The following is an 11,810-nucleotide window of genomic DNA, read 5'->3' as shown; positions in this document are numbered from 1 at the left end:
GAGCCTTTACCACTCTACCACAATCCCGTGGTTAAAAAATATAATTTCTCAATTTTTACTTTTCACACTTCTTAAAAGAAAAGTCAAACAGTTGAGAGTTTAATATTGGCTTTATAAAAAGAAAGAAAAGAAAAGCTGAAAAGGCATAGTTATTACACGAATAAACACGTGCGAGAATGATCAGAGAAGATTTAATTTAACAATATAAACAATTAACGAACAAGAAACAACTGGAACCAAAAATCTACATTTCTGCACATGAAAAATAAGTTCTCCTGCAACTATCCAATTTAAACCCTAATTTACACAATCACTGCTCTAAATTCAGTAATTTATTGCATCTGCAGAAACTCATGGGTTGCTCCTCTTCTCTGCCAGGTTTTTTTCTAATTCCTCAAACTATTCTCATTCTACCTTTTAGGGTTTGGACTTTATTGTTTCAAAATTGAGTGGATCGAGAAATACAATCCATTGGGGCTTGTATTACTCTGATCTGGTTTACTTTTTCTATTGTTTTTATCAATTTGGATGAACTGGTAATGATCGGATGTTAATAGAATTACATGCTTGGTTTCGGATTGGAAAAGATTACAGTGCCTAATTTGAGAATTTCGTTTTATGTGCAATTGTTTTCTGTTACCTGTTTGAAAGTTGCTAATTCTTTTGGTCATCATTTTTCTTTTGGGATAATGTTTATAGATAGGAGTTCTGGGCGTTTGGCTGGACTTAGCAATACTGATAACAACGGAGTGACTGATGCCAAAAATCTACGTGTTAAGGTAAACTTTTAGTTTTTTAGATAATAGACTTAAGTTTATGTCCTTTTTTTCTTTACCTTTCTTGTTTGACAATTTGGACAATTTGGATAACCTATTTCAGCACTTAAAATTAATATATCAAGTGCTTGTTACCACTTTATAATTTCAGTTAAGTCAAACTATTTAACTTAAAACTTTAAGTTTAACATTATTCACTAATATTTTTAAATTCTATTTTTAGTATTTATCAAACATTTACACAATTTAATACTTTCATCATTTATAATTTTCAACACTTAAAATTCGATACTTATGTTTTCAGCATTTACTTTTTAGTTTTATCAAACACCACTATGCGGGTAAGTAGTGAGTGTTAAAATGAAAAATTATTTTGCAATGTTCAAGATGGGACTGAATTGAAACAAATTATTGTAAACCATCTAGGCAGACTCTTTAATCCATTTCATCCTCCTAGTGAATGGAAGGCACAGTAGACAAACTAAAACTTTCTTGAAAAATGGCATGCTATCTGATTGTTGTCTTTTCTTTGATAGTGTCATTGTAGTGTGCTTAAGCATCTCAAAATGAAGTGAAACATACAAGTTAAAATTTCTACTCGAGTACATAGCTGCATGCAATGTGTGATACACATGTTACATGTACAAGGACAAAGTTGCATTTTATTTTATGAGCACTCATGTCTTATTTCCTATGGATAACCTTATGCACATTTAGCTATGGTGTAGATCGAATTACATCTGGTAGATGGCTAGCCACCATAGACATTGTATTCAAATGTAATGCCTATATGCATCAACGTTTTCTTGATTAATGCACAGCTGACCTAATTTTTAATTTCTGTATACAGCTGGTATTGTTAGGTGATTCTGGTGTTGGTAAAAGTTGTATTGTTCTTCGCTTTGTTCGTGGTCAATTTGATCCTACGTCCAAGGTGACATGTTTTACTGCTTTCTGCTACTCCAATACATTATATTTTGCATCTTTGAATTCTTGTCAATCAGTGTATAAGGAAACATAGTTCAAAAAAGTAAAATTTTTTGTTTTTGTTTTCAATATTTCAGGTAACTATTGGAGCTTCATTTTTGTCTCAAACAATAGCTTTGCAAGATTCTACGACTGTTAAGTTTGAAATATGGGATACTGCTGGACAAGAAAGGTAATTTTGTCTTCAACATGAGCAAACAAATGCACATTTCAAGTTGTGTAGTGAAAGTTAATGTAGATAGTTTCTTAGGTGGAATTGCCACCTGCTTCATTTCTTTTTTCTCCCACAGATATTACATTTGGCTGTGAAATTGTAATTGTTTCTCTTATCTTATTCAGATATGCTGCATTGGCACCATTGTACTACAGAGGTGCTGCAGTTGCAGTTATTGTATATGATATAACAAGTCCAGAGTCATTCAGCAAAGCACAGTATTGGGTTAAGGTACATGGATGTGATGCTTCTCTCTCTGTATTGCTTTGCGGTTGCAAATTATCAAAATGGAAAAGTTGTATGCAAAAGATGTGGTAAATTTTTGTGAAGTGATAAAATTATTTAAGATGATTCAGATGATTCGGTGGATGCAAAATGATCCTGGTTTCACAGTTTCTATCTTTTTTTTTTATTTGGAAGTGCTAAGTCTCTGGTTGAGGAAATTGGAGACCTGCTAATTTTGCTACGTTATTGCTTGAAAATTTAGGTTGTTGTGCATAACTGAAATGATAAATTGATGATGTCGTCGAATGATATTTTCACAAGTATTTTAGCTCATTAGGTCCGAATCGTCAATAGGAAGAAGAGCATCTTTTTCCTCCCCTGTTTGAACATTGCATTTGGATGGAAATAGTTGATATTGAGAGATCTAGATTTTACTTTTTCTTAAATGCGATTCATGAATTTAGGTTATGTTATTTACGTTGATAAAAACTTTATGAGTTATGAGTGTGAATTTGAAATATCTTGGAGAAAATATATTTTAAATATTCTCGTAGAGTTAGTTTCATTTACAGTAATGATTTGGTTTCATTCATAAATTGAATCATAAAAAAGATACTTAATTCTGACAATTTAAAAGTATAATTTGATCCCCTGATTTGATGTTATCTTATGCAAAATTATCAGTTCAACAATTTTTTACCAAATCTAGGTTGGGTTTTGGGTGGGACAAAAGAACTTGTATATGAGGGACAACTTTTCTTTATTTTTAGCATGTTGTGATGTAAAATGGTATGTGCAATACAAAGGGAAGGAAAGGAAGATTGATGTTAGAGCTCTGCAATTCTATCATGTAATAGTAATATGCTCAATTTAAAACTGGAAAATGATTTCAGTCTGTGTGATAGCTATGAAGCACGGACACGGGTGCGGACGCGGGTGCGGACACGGCAACGGAATTTTTAGAAAATATGAGACACGGGTGCGGCGGGGACACGTCAAATTTTATATAATTAATTATATATATATTAGATATAAAAATATATAAAAAACATGCTAAATCACAAATCGGAATCGTGATGTTAGGAGAAGAACCCAGGAGAAGAATCGTAGCGCATGAGAAGGAAGAACCCAGGAGAGAAGAAATTGTTTCTGATTATTCCCAAACAAAAACGAAATCGTGATGTTAGGAGAACTGCGATGTACGCAGCACAGGGGTTGAAATCGCGATTTGCGCAGGAAGGAGAGAAGACCTAATTCTAATTCGTGCGATAGAGATTATAATTTAGGATTTTTGACAAATTGCATAATTGATCCTTAAATTTTATAAAAAAATTTAAAAAAAACCCTAATTTTTAACTTTTTTTTTACCCAGCCGTGTCCCCATCCGTGTCCCATTTTCCGGCCGTGTCCCCGCCGAGTCCCCGAGTCCGGCGAGTCCGACTCGGCCACGGCGACCCCGGGGAAGAGTCCGTGCTTCATAGTGTGATAGTTATTTCCCATTTTGATTAACGTTTAAACATACTTGTCCTTTTCCTCAAAAAGTTCTGTAGGATTATCTAAAATGCTTGAAGCAGCTTGCTAATAATTTTTTTGCAATACAGGTATGTTCTCAGATTGTTATTTTATGCAGAAATTATAGATTGTCATGCATTTTCTTACAGGAACTACAGAAACATGGTAGCCCTGATATAGTCATGGCTTTAGTAGGGAATAAAGCTGATCTTCATGACAATCGAGAAGTACCTGTTCAAGTGAGTGCTGTGAACATGATGCATAATCAATATGAACTTTGTTAATTTGATTTAACACTTGTTTCATTCTTGAAGGATGGGAAGGACTATGCTGACAAGAATGAGATGTTCTTTATTGAGACATCTGCAAAGACTGCAGATAATATAAATCAGTTGTTTCAGGTACATCTGATGCTTCTAATACATTCTATTTTATAGCATCATTCCCATTCGCAATAATTATAGCTGCAAGGAATTGTGAGTTTTACACAAGGCTTTAGTTAGTGACTCTTTTTTCCTTCTATAACTACCCCTCCCTTCTTGAAAAATGGAAAGCAGAAATAGAAACTTAAGAATTTATGTGGACCAGATGCTCTCAGTACAGGAGTAATAACACTCTCTCCTTTGTTTCAATTCAATTATGTAGCCTAAACAGTTCTACTTCCCACGGGTGATTGAGTTCAGAAATTCATGCTAATTCCAACCTGGCAGTCGTATCTCAATATTAAATTGATAGTTTTGACCTTCTTCAGAATGGTTAGCCACGACCTGTAGATAAGATGATACTTCACCTGTAGATAAGATGATACTTCACAAACAGAATGTATATCATGTCTAGGGTCTAGTATCTACTTCGATTCAATCTTCATCATTTTCCCCTGTTCATGGTTAACTCCTTTTATCTTCACATGTCTGCCCAATCTGGTTTTGGTTCTTGTTTATTTGTATATTTTTAGTTTTTGAAATTTTTGAGTCAATATTGTCCATATGTACTGGGCTTATTAATAGGAATTATTTGTTATTGAAAAAGTATGCTTCTTTGCTATTCTATTTTTTCTTTCTTTTTTGTTTTTTTTCCCTATGAGCAAATTAATGTAGTTCAATGTTTATATTGCCTATAAGTGCCTGATTAGCTTATGTATGAGTTTGTTGCTAATTTAATATGGGTATTTAGCCTCATCAAGATGGAGGTATGAATAAACTAACAGTTGGATAGTTTGTTGACTTCTATTTGAGTGATTGATATGTGGCAGACTGAAGCATCTGTTTGATTCTTATTCAATTAAGAAGAGTGTTGGGATTGCTGTTTCTGTTTTCTTTTCCTAGCCAATGCTAGATGAATTTGCTGCGATTTTATTGTAAAATAAAATAATTCTCACTCAGTCCTAGGAAGCACCGACATGGGTGCAGCAAACAACGTTTTAAAAAAATAATGTGCTACACGCTATGTTGCACGGAAACTCTCCGTCACCAGAGTTTCCGCGTTTCGTATCCATTTTCTTTTCCGTTTCCATTTTCTAGCTATATTTTTTTAGAAACAGCGTTTCCCAGTGTCTGTTTCCGTGCAACACAGGCGACACGGGTACAGCAGGACACCCATAAAATATATATATATATATATATATAGTAAATAACATTCATAAGCTATTATAAACTGTAAATAACATCCATAATAAATAAGTCATTAATTCATAAAAAATAAACATTTAATACTTTAAACTATTTAAACTATAAAAAAGGGACTGTTGCTAGATTCTTTTCTTTAGATATTGATTTCTTCTTTTATTAGTTTTTTTTATATACGAACCCCTCTTTTTTTGTAAATTTATTAAAAAAAACCTAGATTCTACTTAATTAACTCAGAAGCTTGTGTCCCCGAAGTGTCCCTGATGCGTCCATATTAAAAGAAGAAAAAAAGAGGGGGACTTAGTTTGGAGTGTTGGATGCGTGTCCCTGGAGTGTTGGAGTGTCTGACACTCATACCTGTTAACCTCCTAGAAGTGTTTGTGCTTCCTAGGCGCTCACTTTTCGCCTAGAATCAGTCATATGCAACAAAGTATTTATTTATTTTGGTGGTGGGGGGGATAGGTTGGGTTTGCCAGGAGGGGAGCTGGTGTGCATGTTGGATTCTATGATAGTTTTGAATGATTTTTGTAATTATATAAGATAGATGGTATATGGTGTATGTGGTAATAGTAAAATTAGCGAGTTGAGCACCTAGGTTTATTTGAATGTTAGAAACTATTCATAGAAGTTAGAGCACCTAGGTTTATTTGAATGTTAGGAAGCTATTCATAGAACTTAGGACACGTAGGGATTGGCATGTGTGCGTGGTGGATTTGTGATTGTTTTGAATGATTTTTGTAATTATGTTTAATAGACAGTATATAGTGTACCTGTTAATAGTTAAGGAAAATTAGGGACTTGAGAGTTTATTTGAATGTTATGAAGCTATTCACTGAACATATCGTCTCTCTTGTATGAATTGAAATTTCAGTATAGAGCTATAGGCTGATGGTTTTCTGAACTTGGCAGGAAATTGCAAAGCGGCTTCCCCGTCCACCGTCATCATGATTCCTGAACCTCAGTAAGTGAATCAACTAGATGGCTTCTATTGTCATGGGAACCTGGTTGTTGTATCAAATTTGTGTATATGATGACATCTGTAATCTTTTTTCTATTTAATGAATTCGTTTTCATTCATGTTCCTACTATAAGATTTTATTATTCCACTTACCTTTAATCCATCCACACTATTCAACTATGAGATTAGTTGGATGTTTAACTAAGAATCTAGTATATAAAAAGGTACTTCAAATACATATTTCAGTAAAGTGTGCATTTTGTTTATATGGTAACATTTTCAGATGAACAATTTCCTTTGGTCCGTATTTCTTTTTCTTAGCAACTGACACAACACAAGATGTAGTAACCAATCGTAGATTAAGATTAGTATACGACACAGATAAAAGTTGTTGTTTGTCAGTATATTAGCTAATATGGAACAATAACCAGCTAAGTTTAAGAATTATGTGATCAATGCTGAAAATACCATAATATTTTGTGCAAAATAAACTGGGTACTTCCATGAATTCTATTTCCAAATCCTATAATTTTAACCTCGTATCTCAAATATCGTGTTTACAGAACTCAACTGAGTGTTCTATCTCAATGGTATTAAAGTAGTCTTTAGGGTTGTGTTGTTTGAGTTCAAGCAATCAGATAAAGCCCTACGAAACATGTAAAGAGAGCAAGCTACTCCCTCGGAAACTATTTTCTTATTATTGCAATTAAACATTTCCAACAAACATTCGAGATTGAAAGGTTTGAGTTTTCAACTCCAAACTTTTAGTAACGATTTTCAGCAAATCCCGCTTCTAAATCTTTCTTATATTATTTGATATTTGTTGCATTCATGTGCTGTTATCAGATGTCCATTTTGACAAAATAACATGCTTTCCAGAACTAGAGGACTTGGTAAAAGCCTTGTCAACCTTGAAAAGCATTATCACATTGCTTTTAGATGAATGAAAAACCCTCTAGGTTATGATCACTGAAACATATGGTCGAGAGCTCAAAGATAACTTGCTCCCTCTGGTTTCCTATCTTTCATAATAAAAGATCTAGCACTTTTTTATATCTATGAATTGAGTTATCTTGACTGAAGCGTATGAAATATTGTGTTCTCATTTGCTGGGATCTTAACTCTACCTATATCCCCTAAATATTAGTCATGTCCTTGTCTTATCTCTTAAAATTTTACTGTGATATTCCATTTTGAGAAATTGACAACTTGATAGCATCTTAGAAGCTTTCACCTGCAGCATGAATTTTTCAGGGCATCCGATCATAAGCTGCTATCAGGTAGACATTCTTAAAGCTTACCTCAAAGATAAAATCTTCTATAAAAAACTTCACTAATTTCATAATAAACAATTAAACCATTTTCAAATGTTCCTTCCTTCAACAACTGAGTGTGCTCATAGATTCTTTTTACCCTTGTTTTAAATAGATGACATGTTACATATGGCAGTTACAAATCAATTTTTTTTTTTTGTGTTCACATTATTATTTTCTAGGTTGGAATGTAGGACAACTGTAAGTTGAATGGAAGTTCCTGTCTGTAATTTGATTTTTGCCCCTAAACCTGAGAGATTTTGATTTCTGCATGTTTCTGAATACCTTTTTAGTTGGTTCTCCCTATATGCTAAAATATTGTTCAGTCCTTTTCAGGTATTTGAAAGGACAAAGTCTTATTGACAGTCTTTATGTCATTGTCTTACTGTTGTTTAAACAATTTTATTTAGATGTTTATTCTTGAGCATAAGTTTTAAGCTATGGTGCGCGGAAACTCTCCTTCACTAGCGTTCCACGTTTTGTGTCCATTTCCAATACCGTTTCCTAACTATTTTTTTTAGAATAACGTTTCCTGGTATCCGTTTCCGTGCAATATAGGCTTCAAGCAAATAGTGATTTGGATTTCTAACTTGTTCTGCTTGGCCCGTGTCTTACTTTTTGCATAGATAATTACTAGTGGAAAATGAAGCCCCTTCCATTCAAGGATATCGTAGAATATTTCCATGTCCTTGATAGACACAGTATGGAAAATGTTAACTAATAACTAGGCTTAGGCCTCGGATAAAATCTGTCAAGTTGATACTTTTCATAAGCATGACTATGAAAAGATATCGTAGAAATGATCAAAAATAGCATATGACAAACCAAGATGTGAGACTTATGTCCTCCTAGTTAGTGAATGCTGCACTGTTTTAGCTAAGGAAATACAGTGCTACACATGATAGGTTTTCAATAATGCATGGACCAAGTTTTAGTGTATATACTGTAGACAGATATGGATTGATCCAGGACTGATGTCGAGGAGGGACCAATCCTTTAAACAATCTTATGAGACAACACATATTTATCAATAAACATTCTTACTGACCCAAAGATAGATAGTACACTCTTTGTTTGAGGGGGGCATGACCCTTCATACACGCCTTATCTATCCCTGTTCGAAAGCTTTTATTCATTAGAGCCTAGTGAACATGAGGACCATTTTAAAGAGTTCTAAATTGACTTTGATGGTGCTGTATTATTTGTCTTGTAATGGCCAAATTTCCCATTAATTCATGGACCACATGAACATTTGCTTTTTTTTTTTTTTTTTTTTTTGCAAATGGATTTGATTAATCGGTCTGAGGTCGGTCATGTACCTTTAAGTGACCTCTCTCCCATTTACGTTTTGAATTTCGAAACTTAGCTTAAGCGACTAGAATCACTCATTCCAATCTTAATTGGTCCACATGAACAACGTTTAAATTAGCATTTCAGCATAGTCAAAACAGGAAAATATGAGTAGTGAAGAAGGAGCTACCATGTTTTTGTTTCTTGCTCTGATTTGGTCTGTTTCTGGGTGAAGGATTTGTCCTCTTTTGTGTAGGTGGAGACCATCAAAATCTCAGAGTATCAAAATGGTTAGTCACTTAGCTGTTACCTCTTATATTCTGCAGGGGGTGAGACAATTTTTTTTTTATAGCTGTTACCTCTTGTTATCTGCCTGCCGCATTCTTGTTTATCTTCCAGATTCATAGAATAGAAATTGCTGCTGTCTTACTCATCTTATGATCTGTCAAGTCCCACAACAAGTTCACTAACTATTGTTTTTTTTTAATATGGCTTCTAGGATAGCTAGCTACTCAGCTGTTTATTATTAGAGAGAAGGAGGCATGTTCATTTGAATAACCAAAGCTAAATATCGTGTCATGACTGAGAATAATTGTTTAATTAGTTTGATATAATTCAGACTTGGCAACTTTGTTGGTTTGTGTTTCTGAATGTTTATGACAAGCAATCTTGTCTTGTCAGATGGGTTATTTTCATTTTTCTCAAGTTGTGACATTATAAGATTTTATGTGATCATGTGGGCTCTAGTTTTTAGAACTAGGTAGAAACTACCCCTCCATGATTGATGCCATTGTAGACTTGAGGATTCACGTTTAGAGAACGTATTATGTTTGGCATGTGGAATCTTTTTTGTATTCAATGTTTCTATTTTATTTGAGGTTTATCCTATCTCAGGTCAATTTAATCTCTAAAATTGATTTAAAAAAGGGTGAAATCAAAAAAAAAAAAACTCCTATGCTTCTACGTTAGTAAAATAAAAATAAAAATTCAATAGGTATTGTTTGACAAACATGAAAGCACATTCTGAAACTTTACCACATGGATATACTTAATTTGCGATTGGTTTGATAAAGTTAAAATTGATACCATAGAATTTAGATCAAATTTGATCCTGTAAACCAACTTTATAGACCAACTTAATCACTGATCCATATTTTCCTCATTGTCATTAGGTAGACATTGGATTTTGCATCCAACTTTCTCAACATTTTCTTTAAACTTGCTCGTTATAACGTTATAATGGAATGTCCAAAGAAACGGGCTCAAATTTATCAAATATGGTAATGAGCTTCTATTGTAATGGGTATTCTATTACAACGTCCATTACAACATACCAAATGAGATCTTTGAACTTTGTTAGCGTTTCTGATTTGTCTGTTAAAAATTCTATTGATGATTACATTTATGGTATTTGGTAGTTTTTTTAACTTTTGATCGTAACATTTTCAAGTTCTGTTAGAGCAAAAAAGGCAATTTCTACTCTGTTGAATGGCTTAATACATCATTTGCCCCCCTGAACTTGTCCAAAAAGCTTGATTGGCCCTCTGAACTTTCAAAGTGTCCCCAATAGCCTTCTCAACTTGCATAAAATGTTCGATTACCCTCTGAACTTGCGCAAAATGTAATCAATTGATCACTCGGTTGCAAAAAGTAAGTTAAATACGGAAGATGTATTACACATGTCAACAAACCGAATCGCCCTAACGATGTATGCAGTCCAAACTCGACGAAAAAGTTAAATAAGGATCCAATCCATAATAGAATCAATGATTAAGGGCTCAATGTAGAAAAATAAATGATCAGGGGCTTAATCCTTAAAACAGCCAAAATTCAGGGGCTTAATTATACTTTTTGCCATTAATAAAACATAATTAATATTTTCACATAAAAATAATAAGCACTATACTCATTTGGTAATTTTGCAGAAAATTGTATTATCTCTAAGGTAATTTTGACCCAAATTTTCAGTTCCATGCAATAGGATGGAGGAGGAAGGAGGTGTAAATGAAAGAAATAGAAAATAGAGGGACTGTTATGAGAAAAAAAAAACTCTGATTTTAATGGAGTTTGGGAAGCCCATATAACAATCGTTAATAATTTTAATTATAAAATAATAAATAAGAAAGGAATATATGGAGTATTGTTGGAGATGATATATCTTAGTCACTCTTAAATCAATAAGAGTCAATTATTTATATTATTTTTAGAGAGTGAACTAAGAGTCTCTTGGGGATGCTCTTACATGAGAGATTTTTTTTTGATTAACCCATATAAGCTCGTACAACATGAAAGCAGTAAGATATAAAACCTCATATAGGTATATGGTAAGTCTAATATATGATCTATTAAGACAAGAAAATGACTATAGGAAGCAGAAAAAACCATTAAAGGTACAACTAACGTAAACAACGACAGATAAATCATATATTCCTCATAACTCCAACTTCGTAGAAAAGTTGTAGTCCAATCTTCAACATTAGAACCATTTTGAACATTCAGATCTGAGTTCTTTCTTTTATAATCACGTAGATCACTTGATCTACGGATAAAATCTATCTTTTTCGCTCTTGCTAAATTAGAAAAAGTTAGAAATAAAAAGGATTAAAAACAACAAATGCAGTTCAAAAAGATTAGGAGATATGGTAAAATATATGAAATCCAACTAGACTAAACTTAAAATTCAAGTCATTCTACTTCGGAACAATGGGAAAGTAGTCTCATGGCTGCATGCTCTTCTTTCTTCCCGATCCCGATTTTCGACAAAACAAAAAACTAGAAAAATGGAAACATGGGAGGAGTTTCCTTCCTCTCCTCAAAGGTTTAGAAGCAAACTCATCTATAAAACGTCACTGATTTCACCAATCTCTATTGTGGATCTTAAAACTTGAGAAAGAAATGAGCAACTTTGGC

General features: G+C 33.4%; 1 protein-coding gene across 10 annotated transcripts; it reads left to right on the top strand.

The window, feature by feature from the left end:
• Positions 1–210: 210 nt before the first annotated feature.
• On the top strand, positions 211–9,736 carry LOC136226089 (ras-related protein RABF1). Of its 10 annotated transcripts, none has more exons than XR_010687586.1 (11): positions 211–378; positions 700–779; positions 1,627–1,710; positions 1,841–1,935; positions 2,103–2,208; positions 3,864–3,953; positions 4,029–4,115; positions 6,249–6,300; positions 7,538–7,577; positions 9,157–9,190; positions 9,400–9,736. XR_010687586.1 is itself a non-coding variant. In XM_066014396.1 (10 exons), exons 1-8 carry the CDS (start codon positions 354–356, stop codon positions 6,285–6,287), a joined length of 606 nt encoding a protein of 201 aa, XP_065870468.1. In that variant the 5' UTR covers positions 211–353; the 3' UTR covers positions 6,288–6,300; positions 9,157–9,190; positions 9,400–9,736. The 10 variants fall into 10 exon arrangements, 2 of the variants coding, with proteins under 2 accessions (XP_065870468.1, XP_065870467.1); XR_010687588.1 differs by having other exon boundaries at positions 9,136–9,190; XR_010687590.1 differs by having other exon boundaries at positions 7,522–7,577.
• The last annotated feature ends 2,074 nt before the right edge of the window (positions 9,737–11,810 follow it).

The sequence above is a fragment of the Euphorbia lathyris genome, chromosome 4, assembly GCF_963576675.1.
Source record: "Euphorbia lathyris chromosome 4, ddEupLath1.1, whole genome shotgun sequence".
NCBI classification, from domain to species: Eukaryota; Viridiplantae; Streptophyta; class Magnoliopsida; order Malpighiales; family Euphorbiaceae; genus Euphorbia; species Euphorbia lathyris.
The sequence above is the reverse complement of the archived record's forward strand: the minus strand, read 5'-3'. Positions and strand labels throughout refer to the sequence as shown.

Bases quoted from the DNA above. Each gene is read 5' to 3' on its own strand.
- LOC136226089 (XM_066014396.1), top strand. From the start codon at position 354: ATGGGTTGCTCCTCTTCTCTGCCAG. The intron at 1,711-1,840 runs GTGACATGTTTT...TCAATATTTCAG, and splicing joins AATTTGATCCTACGTCCAAG to GTAACTATTGGAGCTTCATT. The intron at 1,936-2,102 runs GTAATTTTGTCT...TATCTTATTCAG, and splicing joins GATACTGCTGGACAAGAAAG to ATATGCTGCATTGGCACCAT.